Genomic DNA, 17,501 nt, shown 5'->3' on the forward strand with positions numbered 1-17,501 from the left:
CTTGATGCCATCTGTGAAAAAGCTGAAGTTAAAGAGAGGATTGCTTCTACAAATGGATAATGATCCTAAACCAACCTCAAAATCCACGGTGGATTACATCAAGAGGCGTAAACTGAAGGTTTTGCCATGGCCTTCACAATTTCCTGACCTCAACATAATTGAAAATCTATGGATGGACCTTTAAAAGAGCAGTGTGTGACAGACAGCCCAGACATCTCGAAGAACTGGAAGACTTTTGTAAGGAAGAATGGGCAAAGATACCTCAAACTAGAATTGAAAGACTCTAGGCTGGCTACAAGACGTGTTAACAAGCTGTGATACCCAAAGGGAGCCGTACAAGGTATCAACTCTGCAGGGTGACCAAATTTTTGCAGACGCCATTTTTTTGTTTTCTGTTATTTTAAAAGTGTAAATGACGGTAATAAAATCTAACTTTTTGTGACATATTATATGAATGTCTAATCTGTCATTTGATGCCTTTTGGAGATTTTTCCATTTTTTCTTAGCTTCTTTATGCACATTAATACACATTTTTACCTGGGGTGCCCAAACTTTTGAGCCCCACTGTAAGAGACTAAAATCCTGTGCTGAAGACACACAACACACACTTCAGTTTCTTAATTTTGTCTACCCATCCTCTGATAGTGGATGTTAGGCTGCCATAAAATGACTTTAATGAACCACATACACTTCCAAAACAGCAGGTGATGAGACATTCACTGCTACAGCAGAATGCTGGAAGTGGTTTCAGTGGATCCGATTTTGTGAAAACAAACACAAATCTAAAGTATACTGCCTTTAAGCTGCAGTCTTTAAAGAATATCAAAGTTAAACCCTATTACCAAGGTCTGCTTATTATAAGATACAAATGTCTTTACTTCCGAGCAAAGAGCTCTGCTTAGCAGCTGCCTGGTGAATTAAATCACTTCCGTGCAGTTTCAGCTTTGGCACATTCTGTCTTTTACAGCACTGGCAGTTGTGATTTTCTCTACCGAAATATCCAACCTCCTTGCCTGAGGGAAGCTTACCTTTCCCTTAATGTGTGAGAAATCATTTCCTGACATAGTAGCCCCTAGCATGAACAGCAGACAAAGGAAATAAAGTGAAGGGTAATCCAGAGGTCAAAGATCAAAGGGAGTGAGGCAGGGGACAATCCAAGGCTACGGAGTGTAATTATTTATCAGAATTGACAAGTTGCCAATAATAAGAGTTGATTGGGTTAGTGCAGAACACCAATCAATAGTTTCATATGACTGAAGAGACAACCAACAGTTTTTCAATGAATAGTGTTAAAAAGACACAGATGAAAAGGAGAATGCTGGAGAAGAACACACACTTTTTTGAGCTACATCTTCCATGATTAGGTTTGCAGAAATAGGACTTCATCTCCTCAGCCTTGCCATGAGTGAGAAGAAGATTATAAGTTAGCTGCCATTGGCACTAGTGAGCTGAGTTGGAACTTGGACTGGGGCTGGTCTCCTCCCAGATTTGGGGTAGATTGGGGATTTCAAAGTCAAGCAAGTTCAAAGCCTTGGCTGGGGAACGTTCAAAAGAACCACAGCCAGCCATGAAGTGGAGAGGAAAGGAGGGGGAGAGTGAGCTACTTACAGTAAACTCTCCCACAGTCTGTAAGTCTGTAAAGAATGTGGTGACAGAAAGGAGGGGGGGAGGGGGGAAAGGGTGAATGCTAGTCAAAATAAAGTCCACGCTCCAGTAGTTTGAGTTGATGTGAGGTGCTGAGAAGGTGAAATTTTGTAGACATTTTAGTGCAAAACTGAAAGTGAGAGTCAAAGTTTTGGAAGCGGAAATCACCAATAATACAGAATGTGGGATTTCCTTTTTAATGAATCACACAATGAGATGGCTTTTTGTTGAACATGGCATGTTAACAATGTCACTGGGAACAGTGTTAACATATTCTTACACCCACATTTTTGTAAGGTAGTGACATAACAGCCCAAATGTGAGACCATTAAAATATACTTTTGTTGTGAAAAAGAACCAAAGCCCCAACGCAGCCAATGTAGCACTTTCTCAGGTATCTATTTTGTCTCTGTGTGGTACACAATGCATTTGACCCTAGAGACAGAAAACATCATCGGAATTTGATCTAAGCTAGATTACTTTGAAAATGTACAGTTAAGTACAAATCTTATCTTCAATTAGGAGATAGTACTCTACTTTTTAAAAAGTAGATCATCTTCATAATGATACACTATATCAAGTATCATATAGAATTTTTACACAATGCAGTGTCAGAGAAAACTCAAAAAACTATCAGCATCAAATTATATTTTTAGATAGTAACAGTAAAGTTGTCTCTATCACACTACAGGATACAAATACCAGAGTCTGGGTCTCTACATCTAAAATTCATGTCTCGGAAATATCACTATCTACATTCACACTTCCTGATTTTACAGCTTTAATTTTTGCTGTATGTGCAGACACATACCTCTATAGAAAACAAAAGATAATCAAGAGGCATTTGCTATTAACACGGACCATTATTCTGTTAACTGGTTTATTGTAACAATAGGGACTTGTATTAGCAGGGTAACCGCCATAAGACCTTAACTTCTTCTTTGCCTAGTGCACAATGAGTAAGGGGTAACACACTGAACACATTCCCTTCCTTAGCAGTATGATGCTATGGGAGTTAAAAATTACTTACAGAAGCTATCCCAAAATAATGATCCAACTTAAATATTCAATTCCTTTGACTCATGCTAGTGTAATATCCGTTACAATGCAAGTGTTGGTGATAATATTTCATTTTGGAAAAAGAGTGCATAAAGAGCTATGTAAACACAACCAAAGACGACTTATGGTAAAGGTTTTTAGGCCAGCTGATGCGCCGGCTGCTTTAGGTCTTTAGTGGTAGAATTAGCTCAAGCTAGTGCCTCTCTCTGTTGTTTTTCACCCTGATTCAGCAGTTCTGGACTTTACGCAGAGCCTCTGAAAGCTCAGTGGCCACAGGGAATGCCAGCTCATCGACTATTATAATGACGGCCTCCCTATTGCTCTCCGTCTCTCTCTGCCCTTCTCACCATCACACCAGCCCAATTGTCTCTCTCATTCTTTCTCTTTGCCATCTGTCTTTCTGCCCTTCTTGCTGAACAAAGGCTAGAGTGAGTGTGTATGATGCAATTGTGGCATTGCTGAAAGTTCACTGTCAACACAAATGCACAGAATGAACATCCCCAAGGTAGGAATGGATGGATTAAAGATATCAAACAAGATATCACAATGGATGTTGCAGGCTATAAATGAGAACCTCTTTGTGAGGATGGGAATAGGTTTCAAAGATCAACTGTAAATCATCTGTATTTTTCCAATCAAATCTGGTTCCAGATGGTGACTTACCTTGCTTCAGTAACACGGAAGTCAAACAATAGAAAATTGGAGCAGTACACAGAAATTGTTGCTGATATGACATTATCGCATGCTTTGTGAACTGAAAAGAACACGCTATGGACTAACCTTGAGCTTATCAAAGCGTTCAGTGAGTGAGGACACCTGGTGTTCCCGGTGGCGCCCCACCAGCTTGCAGAGGGCACAAATGAGCTGGTCATCCACCAAGCAGTACATGTTGACCTTCTCATTCTCGTGCTCCAGGCAGGTCAGGCCGCGGATGTGAGTGTCTGGCACCGGCTCCACAAGGCGGTGGCTTGTGAACGGCTTCTTGTTAGGGTGTGTTGCGCGGAGGCAGCGGTCGCAGTACGATACCTCACACGTGACACACGTTTTGACAGCCTCACGCGGCGGATCCTGCTCACAGAACTGGCAGCTGATGCGTGGATCCATTTTAGCAACGACAGCTGGGCTGTGGTTTGCGTTGGTGTGGTTGGTGTGATTGGTGTGGTTGGCGTGCGGGTGGGAGTGGCTGGAAGTGGCCGGGCTGCCGCGGGCGCTGCTTCCACTTGTGCCACCACCACCGCCGCCAATTGTTCCAGCTATTGTACCGCTAATGGTGGCGGTGTAGGGCCGCTGCGGCTGCAGGCGCCGGCTCTCAGTGGGGGAATTGGGGCCGCTAAGGGAGGCCTTTTGAAAGCGGTCAATGATGTTCTGCAGCGTCACATTGCGCTTAAGGCCCTCCAGTCCGCGGTGATTCAGCGTGATGACGTAACGACAGGTGGGGCACTGAAAGGCCGATATGGACTCGAGGGGCTTGCTGGTGGAGCAGTGAGACACCAGGATGCGGTGAGCACAGTTGAAACACAGGCTGTGGGCACAGGGCAAAAGCAGAGGATCTTCAAACAACTCCAGGCAGATCGGGCAGGTCAGCTCAGACTCCAGTGTTTCCATCTTCAGTTGAACCAATCTAGAGGTGACATCAAATCCCACAAAAGCTGGCCAATTACCTACATGAAGAGGTAAAAAAGAAATGTATCAGTATTTACACATTAAAATGGGAACTTCAGCTTTACCGTGATTTTTTCCTGGGCCATGTTTTACTGAATTGAACATTGTAAACTCTTCACAAGCCATAAATTTGCCCATTCACCCATTTCAGATTTTAACTGAATCAGTCATGAGAAACATCCGTAACACACATCACATTACGTTACATTACATGTCATTTAGCTGACGCTTTTACCCAAAGCGACTTACAATTGCTATATATGTCAGAGGCCACATGTCTCTGGAGCATTAGGGGTTAAGTGTCTTGTTCAGGGACACATTGGTTGATGTATCGTAGTGGGAATTGAACCCGGGTCTCCAATTCCAAAAGGCATGTGTCATTACCACTGCGCCATCACCACCCTTCTTGTACTATTCTATTTAAAGCCACTCAGCTTGCTCAACTCTGTAGACTGGGCTTCCATGTTGCAGCTTTTAACACACAATTCATCCTGCAGAGCTGCAACAGAAGATGAGGACCGACTGCATGAACAGGGAAGATAAAGGTAAGTTCAATGGAAGGAAAGAAGTAAAAATCAATGGAGTGAAGAGATTCGTAAGTAAGGGAGAGACATGTATATAAACTTGTAAAACAGAGTACCTTTTCTGTTAAACTGACAGACTCTTAACCTTTAATTTTTCAATTCTTCCTCATATGTTTTACTTCCATATTTCTCCAACTCACCACTGACTATTTTTCATGGCTTCGATGGTAAAATCAGCTTAAATTATCTAGCAATAAACACTAAACTCCAGGGACATTTCATCTTTTAAAACATGATCACAAACAACCATTTCAAGTGGGGCAGTGAAAACAGAGTCTGAGCTAAACAAGAAGATTGATTTGAGATCCGCCGCTTCTTTCTCAAAGCCCTCCAAATCTCAGCACCTTATGGCCTGCATATCAAGCTGACTCCCCTGGGTGGCCTTAAAACCACTGATATGAGAAATCACCCCCCACCCCATCCCACACTCGTAGATTTAGTGGCATAGCAGAGCAGCTTGCAGTGGCTCTATATCCTTTTAAAGAAACAAACCAGGCACTGTGAAACTACAGTAATAAACTAAACAACCCCAGATAGCTGACAGTGACAATTTCCTTAGTTGAGGTTGTTCCTGAAAAGACTGCCCTTGTCTCCCTCCGCGCCAGTCATACAGCATTTACTGATGACCGGGTTTTACTGGTTATGACTATTCAAAAAGTACTTACGTTTGGTACAGGGTTTAAAATCCTGTATAGTATCCGCCATTTAACCTCCAGGGTTTCCAACTGTATTCCAGTCTCAACACCTATTCCTCAAAATAAAGCAACTTCAAAAACAGTCACAGTCCGGCATTTCATTTTGTCCCAGTATTTTTGATTGGCTGGCATTCCATACAGACACTGTCCAATACAGGGAAAGATCTTTTGAAAGCCCCAAAGATTGTGTTTAGTCCATCCTAATCTGCCGATTATTTTCTTAGTTAAGTTTAGTCAATAAAATGTTGAAAAAATTGCAAAAAAATGTATTTAGAATTCTCAAAGACCACAGTGATGTCTTCAATTTGCTTGTATTGTCTGACCAACAGTTGCAAATCCTCATATTTTGAAAAGCTTAAACAATTGAAACGATTAGTCGATTATTAAAATATTTGCCAATTAGTTTTCGGTTGATCTACTAATCAAATATTTTACCAGTCGCTGCAGCTCTACTAACAACATCTATTGTGCATTTTGCAGCTTAAAGGTGTTGGAGTTATGACCTTAACCAGTTAAGCCTGACTCCAGATGGATAATTAAATACACTTGTTGTCAAAACATGTTGTCATGCATCATCAAGTGTGGCATTGTCCTAATTTTGAATCTATGTAATTTTTCACATTACAATATATTGAGTTACCTCTGCCATCCATAGCCCATTTGTAATAACTACATTGTGACAATTTCCTCACTCGGTGGTGTGAATTCACTTGCATTGAGAACTACACAACTTCTTATAATCTCTGGGAGCAGCAAAGTACAAGCTGAAGACAGCACTATATAAAGACAAAAGCAGAGCTCAAAGGCTCAAACTCATTTGCACTCACAAAAGTCTCCTCCCTTCTGCTGCACCAGAAACCAAGCCTCGACACTGAGCTGTGTTCAAAGCAAACATGATTTGAGCAGCAGCTAAGTGCTTGGGAAAGCCACCCAACTAAAGAAAGTAGTTATATGCATGCAGCGAGTTCTTTACAAAGTTCATTATCTGTAAAGAAAACAAATAACTTCTAACAGCCAATCCTGCTGATTAGGGCATTGTGTGTGTGAGGCAGCATATGAGTGTTACATGTTAGGTATTTGTCTCTGAGAAAGCTGAGTGTATGTGTGCACATAATGTCCTCCAATATTCACCTTGGCTGCTATTTATCAGATGCTTTATGTGGTTGTTAACACACAGCCTGGCTGTGTGAGGGATACAAGAGAGAGAGAAAGAGTTCAGAGGCGAGCTACCGCAGAGCGAGCAAGCACGAGGTTCTGCTTCATCACGCCAACAATAAGTCTAATTTATCTCCACTGTATCAGCTAGTTGATAACCAGGGGCAGACGAATGAAAAAAAACAACCCCCAGAGAAACAGGAAGTAGGGGGAGGTGATGAGGCCATACAAGGACAATCTTTGAGACTATTTGATAACAAGAAAGGCCAGTGGCCACTCAGATTGTCGACTCAAGACACTCAAGATGACGTCATTCTGCACATAAACCGCAAGCCTTTACACCTTGGGTAACCATTAGCCTGTAATGTTCAAATTTGCAGCCTATTTTTCAGTGGATTTTTTTTTTTATCAGCTAGACAGACTATTTATTACTACACAATTAAACAAGTAAATGATGTTAAAATATTCAAAGTCAGTGAGATCAAATATTTTCACAAGGAATTACGTTCTCTGTCACTGAGAGCAGCTTAAGGATAAAGAACTGGTCAGCCCCATATGACTGCTGGTGATGTCAACAACAGGAAACAAGGCACACATTCATTAAGCCTCTCAGGATACACATTGGTTGAAGATCATCAGGTCATTGTACGTCCATGTGAACTTTACTTGAGTAAAAAAGTGAAAAGAAGAACAATTTCTTTTCATCACAGTACTGTCAAACATCACCAAGAAGACACTTCAGAGATGTTTGTGTAGAAAAGGATTTTCTTTAAATTCCTGCCTCTCTGTTCCTCAGTGTTTGACAAATAAAACAAAGGACGTCATACAAATCCCTGAGTTCTCATCTTACTCACAGAAAAAAAAAGTCATCACAGCAAATATGCTGTGGGATTATACATCTGTCAAAGACAGCAGAATCATAACAGGAAAACAATCAACAATATACAGATACACAGAGAACGAAACAGAATCAAAACCCTCAATTGTTAAGCTGTTCATATCAATAAAGATAAGTGTATGACCCTTATCCCGATTTGTATAAATGTTGACTGAATCAGCATTATTACTTTACTTACTCCTTAGGAATGAGCTCAACAGTGCTGCCATTGCTGATGCTAATGTGTTTAACGGAGCATGGTGTTATAATTAACACCAATGCTTTAACACAGCATCACCTGGGCCCATTAAGCTTTAGCTATGTCACTCTGGGGAGACAATGCCAGCTACGATAGGAGCCACTTGGGGATTGGAATGGCATAGCTTCATGGTAAAGGTGTTTCTTCTGCTGGCACACACGCACGCACGCACGCACGCACGCACGCACGCATTTACAAGCACAAACTCTTTTTATCTCGTTGTCTCTCTTCATCTGACAGTCTTCATGTGAAGTGTCCCATCTGGAAGGAGAACAGCTTGAGCCGGTGCTTGAGGAAAGCGACTATAGTTTGTTATTTAACCTGTCTGGTCAGAGTGCATCCACCGTCACTCTCTCTCTCTCTGTGGCTCAGCCACACACTTGCTATGCACACACTACACTACTCTTGTGCATCAACCACTGATAACAACCTAAAAACATAGGACTGAAAAACCGGGTTTGACTTGTAAACTGTCAAATATGAAAAAAGTAACACCACAAATTGCAACATTTTAGAACTCACCCTACATTAGTCAAATAAGGGCTTTCTGGGTAATTTAGGGATGTGTTGAGGAAGTGGATTAGATGATTTATCGCGTGTTACAGCAGAAACATTGTAGCTCCTGCTTTGCTTTGGTCCAGCCAAACGCGCGCACGCACACGCACGCACACGCACACACACACAAACAAAGCTGTGTGGCACTCACTCTGATCTATTGTTATGCTGATTAATGTAGCATTAATGTGATTTTTAGGTCTCACACAAAGCTAATTTGAAAAACAGATGAACAAATAAAAGACATCATTGATGATGCATTAGTCTGTCTAGAAAGGCGGGTCTAGATAAACAATTTTCTGTAGTGCACACATACACACACAGACTGTGAATTCTAATCTGATATGCTTTGTACCTATTCTTCTGACATTCTTTTAACAGGTTCACATTCATAAGCAGAAAGCCATGTCAGTCAATGGATTTGATGATTTAGACATTCACATCTGGCACCCCAAAAGTACCACACTGATGATGTGGTTTGTCACACACAATTTTCTCCTTTATTTGAATAATAAAAATCCCTGTTTGTGTTTGATTTGCCAATAGGGACCTGTATGAGCTTTAAGTAGTAGCACAGCATTCTGATGCCTGGTCAGGTCTTAAACACGATGCCAATCAAGCAGCTACCTTGCTACTGCGGAACGCTAAAGTTTAATGGCCATAAAGAATGGTAACAAATTGCTGTCAGTGCTGCATTTGTATCTATTAATATATGGTTCTATGCTTGAATTAGACTCAATACGTGTGCCAGCAGTAATGAATTCCTCTTCCAGTTTAAGAGACATAACTTTGGGCAATGCCTCAAAATAGAAAAGACTGATGTCACGGTTTCTGTCATTTCATAATCTTGCAAAGTTGACAGAAGGCAAGTTTGTTTATTTAAAAGCACAGCAACCTTGTCCCCTAGGTTTATACTTGCATGTGTATGAATTAACTTTGTTGGTGCATGCATCATTATAGAAAAAGGCATTTGTGAAACAAAGATGATTATCCTTGAATAAACAATCCACTTGTAAAAACCAAATTGCTCCTTACTGAATTTTAATCGCACAGCTGGAGAGCCAAAACAGGAGTTTAATGGACACTTGATGATGCTGGGATGAAGGGGCAAGAGTCAAAACAAATCGCCACACCTCAGAACCAAAGACACAAGTGCACTCCCACTGCAGTAGTTGTATTTAATGTTTAGAAGCATTGTCAAGAGCACAAAAGCACCTATACTTGCATTCCTGTTTAGTGATGTTGGCAACCATATTTGCACTTTAAGTTGTTTTTTTCATATGGAATCCATATTTGATGTGCCTTTACATGTGTCAAAAAGTTCAAAATCTTGGATTGCATTTACTGAATATCACATTTTCTGTAAAGGGTGATTTTTTTCAACTGAAATCATTAACATTGAATCAAATCAAATCTAATGGAATCTAAACCAGACAACCCCCCCCCCCCCACACACACCAACACACACACAGCTGATAAATAGTGCCACTATTTATCAGCTTTCTCTCAACATTGAGAATCTACTGTACGGTGAATCACCAGTTTTCATTTTCAGATTGACAGTGTATCTGCCACAACTCATCCCCCCCAGACCCCACTCAATCCCTTTATCTGCACTCCTACTACTTTCTCTTCAGTAAATGTACCTGGAATCTATCCATCTCCCTGGAGGCTGTCAATCATAGGCTAATAAAGGAAGAGGAGCAGAAAATCACATAGTTGAGGTTTAAAGGCTTCAGAGAACAAGATGACAGTAAACAACAGCAGCGGGGGGGGGGGGGTCCAGTATTCTTTTTGCAGGGGCTTTGGAAAACACACCCTGAGACATTGTCATATTTATACCTGTTGGATGGTGAAGTTGAAGAAAAAACAACTAAACAGTGCTTTTTGGTAGCAGTGTCTCTAATATACTACAGGTAATGGAACAATTAAAACGAGTGCAAAACTTTCAACTTTAAAGGACAAGTTGAACAACAATTTGTCAAACCAGTGTTGCCGGGGTTAGGGTCATCCCTCTCAGCGATTTTATTTCTAAAAAGCAACTTTAAGCAAATTTAAGGAAATAAGGGGAAAAGCGAGATATATTATATTTGAATAGATTTCCATGCATGCTGCTCAGAGTAATCACAGTCCACAGCTCTCCTCCCAACAGCAGCAGCCAGGCAGCACACACAACCGCTGAGGTTTTTTGAAGCTAGTGCTAGCTACTTTCATTGGAAAAGAGTTGGCATCACTTTATCGAACACTCATTTTGTTCTGAAGAAAGCTGAGAAAGGGGAGTTTTAGCTTTGTGCATGTCACGGCACACAAACTGCATTGATGTTTCAGCTTACGCACAGGTGGATGGATGGATAGATGGAGGATTATTTTAAAGACTGAAAAGAAAGGATGAAATTGAAATAATGGTTGGACATTTTTGGAACTACAGTACGTTTTATCCATACCACTCTATCGAAAGTAAAATTAAGAACCCGCTAATCAGCAGAGGTGCTAGTTAGCTCTGTAATTAACCTGTAATATGTTGTGGTTTCATTTTGCACAAAGGCCGAGTGTAAAAAATAATACATTGTGTTTTTATGTGCTGGAGTAGTTTTTGGCTGTGCACACCTAGTTGTCTGGAAAGTTCACAGTTATGACAAGACTCCACAACTTTTATTTTTATTTTTATGATGAAACAAATATACGACATGCTAAAATATGAGCTCTAGAGGTGCTGGTAGGTGGATTTTGTTACGTGACAGAGCCAGGCAAGCTGTTTTCTCATTTCAAGTTAAATTTTTTATGCTAAGTGACTTCTGGCTGCTTGGCTTCACATTTACAGTACAGACATGAGAGTGGTATTAATCTTGTCATCCAACTCTTGGCAGAAAAGCAAAGAAGTGTATTTTCCAAAAAACGTTTTCTTTTGTTAAACAAATGCTGTAGAGAAAGCCGAAATCAAGTAGTGACAGTTTAACTTCATTAGGGTTTCAATAGACAGGAGGCGACAACATAAAATGTGTTGGTTAAATGTTTTAGGCCCAGTGTGCAATAGCACATTAGTTGTTTTCTAGGGGTCTGCCAGAGGCCAGTTGCATTCATGGTAGCCATCAGGTTGATTCTCCACAGTGGTTCGGGGCTGAACAAAGACAGATGCTATTCAACTGACAAGCTCAGCCTGTAGTCTATGACCTCAAGCTGCGGACCTGTTGTTATGCAGTAAGCATTACACACACATCTCTAAACAGGCAAAATGTTAAAGATGCTAATAACAAATTAAAGGCTGTGTCTGCCAGCTTGCTTCAACAACAACACATTACTAATTCAAAAGCTGCCAGGAAGAAAACAAAAAAGTAAGCTTGAAATTTAAATGAAGCAGGATAAATGATCAAACGTAGCATGACAAGATGGCGGCTTGATTTCTCGCTCTCTGCCTCACACTCTGTTTTTAAAAGAAGAAGCTTTCATTCATTACTTCATGAGGTTTCAAAATACCATACCTCCACAGAGAATGGCTGGGCTGTTTGTGCAATATTGGTAAATCAAAGACCCTTTCACATTATGCACGGTACATATTAAATAGACTAACAAAAACACCTTAATGCAGTGCTGCTGTATGAATACTTCCATTAGTGATCGAGTTCGCAAACTCAAGCTCTGGCCCTAAATATGGCATTTACCCAAATCATGTCAGCTGAGCATTTAAACCAGAAAGAAACGAGACATTGTTTGAGTGGATTCATAAACATTCAGTCACACTAGTGGACTAAAATGCTGGCATTTTTTGGAGGGCAATACATTTTAGCAATTTGAATTAAAAATACCCGTAAGCATAACCCCCCCCATGTCAGGACCAGGCACAGCTGACTTTTGCCAGACACCAAGAGACTACATTTATTTTCCTGCTATGGTTTTGGAAAAAAAGAAATGGGGCAACCCCAAAAAGGAAACAACCTCCAGTTGACCAGAACACACAAACTGTGCATACAGTATTATTATATAAGTGGGATCAAGCTGCACATTAAACTTGTGTTACATTTCCGTGCAGTCTTTGACAGGAGCCATGTGTCTCAATGCAGCCGTTTGATGGGATAAAAAGGAACGCTTTAATATATGATTAACTGTCCAGGTTTCCTTTCGGCCACCTCCTTTCATTCTCACTGTCTCTCTTCATCTTTTACTCTCTTCTTCCTCTACTTACTCTTCTTCCCGCCTACTTGCCCAACCTTTCCTCTCTCTATCAAATTTAATTTGCGTCATTGAACAAAACAATCCAAACGTGTTGTTGCCAATTACGTTCACAGAAAATACATATGACATATTAAATACTGTACCGATTGCTATACAATACACTACTATACAAAACAATTACATTACACAATACAATACATTACAATTTTGTTTAATTTATATAATTACCATACGATAATATGCAATATACAAATCGGTAATTTTAGTATCCGTGACAGTCAGATCCATATTTAGTTGCCAAAGAGGCAGCTGTCCCTTTTCCTAGGATAACTGCCAGCTCAGCTCTCTTCTGGGGTTAACATTGGGAAGTTTGGTATTTTTCCGAAGCGTAAATCTTTACCTAACCACCATCTCCCCTCTGCTTCTCTCTCTGTCTTTTTGCAGCAGCCCTCAGAGGAGGGCTGGGTTCATCAACATGTGATTCCTATTCATAGAATGTAAACAGTAATACAGCCAAGCCGGTGTTTCCATTTCACATTCAGTCCAGTTGAGCAGGTTGGCTTAAGCTTCCCCCTCTAACAGCTACACTGAGAGGGCTCCTATTACAAAACCAATTTCAAAATAAATCTTGAATGATAAGTTGCATTTTGACACATCTTGAGCTGCTATGTTGCTTACATCTTATCCATTTAGGTCTGATGTTTAAAGAAAACAACACATCTGCCAACACTACACTGCAAATTGATAACACAATTTAGTCACAAGCTGCCTGCAAAAGTTCTTATAAGGGGAACATTTCACTTTTTTTACTTTTTTTTTTTTTTTTTAGGATTTTCAACAAAAAACACTTTTTCAATTGCCTAGCAAACATCAGACAGGCTTTAATGTCAGCCTGCTCCCTTCCACCCCAGAGTATGAAAACAAGGCAGCAGGCAGAGCTGTGACTCACCGTACCAGTTAACTTTCCAATTCGTTGTTTACCAGTGTTACCTCTTGATGGGGAAAATATGGGCTGGGACTCCGGGAACAAGTTATCTCAACTCACCTCACTGTGCCTCAAATGATCTCAAGGAAACTCACGTTATTATGTAACAAATAACGACACAAGAAAATTCTGCATAAATGTTTGCACAGTAGGGAACTGACTGTTGGTCCAGTAATTGACGTATTGGATGTCATCCAAAGGTAATTTTAGCATTGACATGATTTATTGTTTGTAAATCTAGTCATTTAGTGATGAGATACTGATATTTTATTTTACTTATAACCATGACACAGTACATGTCTTATATACACTCACCGCCACTTTATTGGGTACACCTGTCCAACTGCTCGTTAACACTTAATTTCAAGCAGCCAATCACATGGCGGCAACTCAGCATTTAGGCATGTGACATGTCAAGAGAATCTCCTGCAGTTCAAACCGAGCATCCTGATGGGGAAGAAAGGTTTTTGAGTGACTTTGAACGTGGCATGATTGTTGGTGCCAGAAGGGCTGGTCTGAGTATTCAGAAACTGCTAATCTACTGGGATTTTCACGCACAACCATCTCTAGGGTTTACAGAGAATGGTCCGAAAAAGAAAAAAACCCAGTGAGCGGCAGTTCTGTGTGGCGGAAATGCCTTGTTGATGCCAGAGGTCAGAGGAGAATGGCCAGACTGGTTCGAGCTTATAGAAGGCAACAGTGACTCAAATACCACCCGTTACACACGGTGGCAAAGACATCTCTGAACGCACAGTACGTCGAACTTTGAGGCAGATGGGCTACAGCAGCGAAGACCACATCGGTTGCCACTCCTTTCAGCTAAGACAGGAAACTGAGACTACAATTTGCACAAGCTCATCGAAATTGGACAATAGAGATTGGAAAAACTTTGCTGGTCTGATGAGTCTCGATTTCTGCTGCGACAGTCGGATGGTAGGGTCAGAATTGGTGTCTACAACATGAAAGCATGGATCCATCCTGCCTTGTATCAACGGTTCAGGCTGGTGGTGGTGGTGTCATGGTGTGTGGGAATATTTTCTTGGCACTCTTTGGGCCCCTTGGACCAATTGAGCATCGTTGCAACGCCACAGCCTACCTGAGTATGGTGCTGACCTGTCCTCCCTTTATGACCATATGTACCCAACTTCTGATGGCTACTTTCAGCAGGATAATGCGCCATGTCATAAAGCTGAATCATCACAGACTGGTTTCTTGAACATGACAATGATTCGCTGTACTCAAATGGCCTCCACAGTCACCAGATCTCAATCCAATAGAGCTCTTTGGGATGTGGTGGACGGGAGATTCGCATCATGGATGTGCAGCCGCAAATCTCGGCAACTGTGTGATGCCATCATTTCAATATGGACCAAACTCCCTGAGGAATGCTTCCAGCACCTTGTTGAATCTATGCCACGAAGAATTAGGCAGTTCTGAAGGCAAAAGGGGGTCCAACCCATTACTAGCATGGGGTACCTAATAAAGTGGCTGGTGAGTGTATGTTGTATGTATATATGTAAGGATTTATCCCTTGTTTTTCCAAATGTGTCTTACAGTTTATGTCATTTTACAGTAATTTAGGGCCGAGACGATTCCAAAAGGTTGATTACAAAAATATGTCAACTTGCATAATGTGCGTTGTAATAGAGCAAGACGGCAGTGCCCGTAAGCATGGATTTGTCTGAAGAAGATGCAACTTAAACAACATCACCAACCATCAGCATGATTTATGGTCCTGTGGAGGCTTCACTGTGCTGCGAATCATCAATCTACTGTCAGCTGTTATCATAGGCCACACGTGAGGTAAACAGTAAATAAAAAACAAAAACTTTCAAAACAAAACTGCCAATACGCTCAATGACAGTCATTAAGTCATTTCCTGTGTATCGGTAGTTTAATTTAAAAGTAAATAATGACACTTTATGATCTACTTCTGTGTAAAAGGGTTGCACACACCTCATGTAAAAAATATAACTAGTATGCGGTCCTATTTTTACGCTTGCAGAGCGGATCTCTGCGGTGCATATGCATCACTCACACGCTGGTCTCATGTCCGGTGTAATCAGTGAAACTGGCCAGCGTAGTGTTGAAGCATCTGGCCTGTAACGGTTAGTGTCAGTATGTGAACAGTACTATGTGCTTCTGTGTGTGTTTTTTGGTTTGTTTCTTACACATGACCAGTGTTTTACAATTTATCCTCACATGCATGTGTCTCACATTATTACAGACCCACATGTCTCTCCAGTATTGTCTTTGTAGGTGCAGCTGGGTGTATGGTTGCATTATCAACTTCCTACAGTTTATACTTAGAGCTGCGGTTTCGCAATGTGAACTTGAGATGATCATTTATGGTTTTATATGATCCTGGCTTGATTACTGCAACTCTGTTTTCACCTGTCTCAACAAGGACCGTCTAGTCCAAAACTCTGCTGCAAGCTCATTACATTGGCTTCCGATCAACTTCCGCATCCAATTTTAAGTTATTGTTTTGACTTATAAAGCTTTGCATGGTCAGGCACCTGTTTATATCTCTGACCTGCTCCATCCGTACACTACTAATAGGTCCCTCAGGTCTTCTAACCTAGGATAACTGGTGGTCCCACGCACTCGCTTAAAAACTAAAGGTGACAGTTCCTTTGAAGTGGTGGCTCCAAACCAGTGGAACGCCCTTCCTACTGTCTCACGTTCTGCAGTCTCTGTTGAAACTTTTAAAAAGCAGCACAAGTTGCACTTGTTTAAATATCCTTTTGACTCTTGATTGTAAATTTGGGTTTCAGGTTTTAATCTTTTAAAGGATTTTTATTGGTCTTTCAATTATTTTTTCCTTGCTTATTTTCTGTTGGATCTTACTGTATTTTTACAAATGTTTATCACGTGAGGCACTTTGTGACTTTGTCTGTAAAAGGTGCTATATCAAATAAACTTATTATATTTTATTACACTCAAACTCCTTTTCACAGCTGTATTTGTTTCCAGTTCTTTTCCTTGCGTGTCAGCAGTGCTGATGAGGGCTCTAATGTGTGAAGGAGATTTGCTGATGAAATCTGAAAATGAAATAAACAATCAATTCTTGTCAAGGCCAAGCCAGACTTGCTAATTGGTTTAAAACATTTATACATGAAAGTGGAATGAAATAAGATTTTCACAGAGTTGTGACAGTGAGTAAAACACACCTCTCTTTCACCCTCCACTTAATGCTTCTGCCTGTTACAGCTTGGCAGCCTGTGGGTAATGAAGTTAATACTGTCAGAAGCCATCTCATCAGCTCTCTGAGGCTCTTTTGCTGCGGTGGGGAGCCTTATCAGGTCTCAACACAACACTGAGTAGCAACCATGCCCCTGCCTCACTTCATGCTGCTTCCATTATTCATGTGCATTTGCCCAGGTGAGAAAAAACCCGGGTTCAGAATTTGGCAGAACAGCTTATTCGATATTAAGACTCGGCTGAGCGTGCTGGAGGGGGGAACGGATGAAGAGCGAGGGAGTTACAGCTAACTGTCAACAAAGGCAAAAAAGGCAATCAGTACGCAGGCTTCAAGCCCAATGGCTAGAGTTAGGGGTGTGAACTTTTGATCCAGGAAATCAGGCTGCAAGATGGGCCGTGGTCAAGTGGACAGTATCATGTAAATCCTCTTTAAATATTTTGCTTGCAGGACTTGGATACACCGTCCATATGTTTAAAATGTTTTAAAATACAACTTAAATATCTTTGTTTTTATTACACTGCCTTGTTTGCTTTGCTGCCAGCAGTTTAAAACTTTAAATATACTTTTGTCTTCAGCCTCAATTTGTGCTGCTGGAGCCTATTAAACCTATGTTTGCTCTCATATACACAAAAAATATTGATTAACATTTTC

The 17,501-nt window shown here is 40.9% G+C and overlaps 1 protein-coding gene across 4 annotated transcripts in view; it reads right to left on the bottom strand.

The window, feature by feature from the left end:
• The window catches only part of mid2 (midline 2), a 149,229-nt gene that overhangs the window by 69,721 nt on the left and 62,007 nt on the right, over window positions 1–17,501 (bottom strand). For all 4 annotated transcript variants that reach the window (XM_032527508.1, XM_032527507.1, XM_032527509.1 and 1 more), the window contains one exon: window positions 3,484–4,364. In XM_032527508.1, coding sequence (XP_032383399.1) covers window positions 3,484–4,308 — 825 coding nt within the window. In that variant the 5' untranslated portion in view covers window positions 4,309–4,364. The remainder of the gene's footprint in view (window positions 1–3,483; window positions 4,365–17,501) is intronic.

This window comes from Etheostoma spectabile, chromosome 10 (genome assembly GCF_008692095.1).
Source record: "Etheostoma spectabile isolate EspeVRDwgs_2016 chromosome 10, UIUC_Espe_1.0, whole genome shotgun sequence".
NCBI lineage: Eukaryota > Metazoa > Chordata > Actinopteri > Perciformes > Percidae > Etheostoma > Etheostoma spectabile.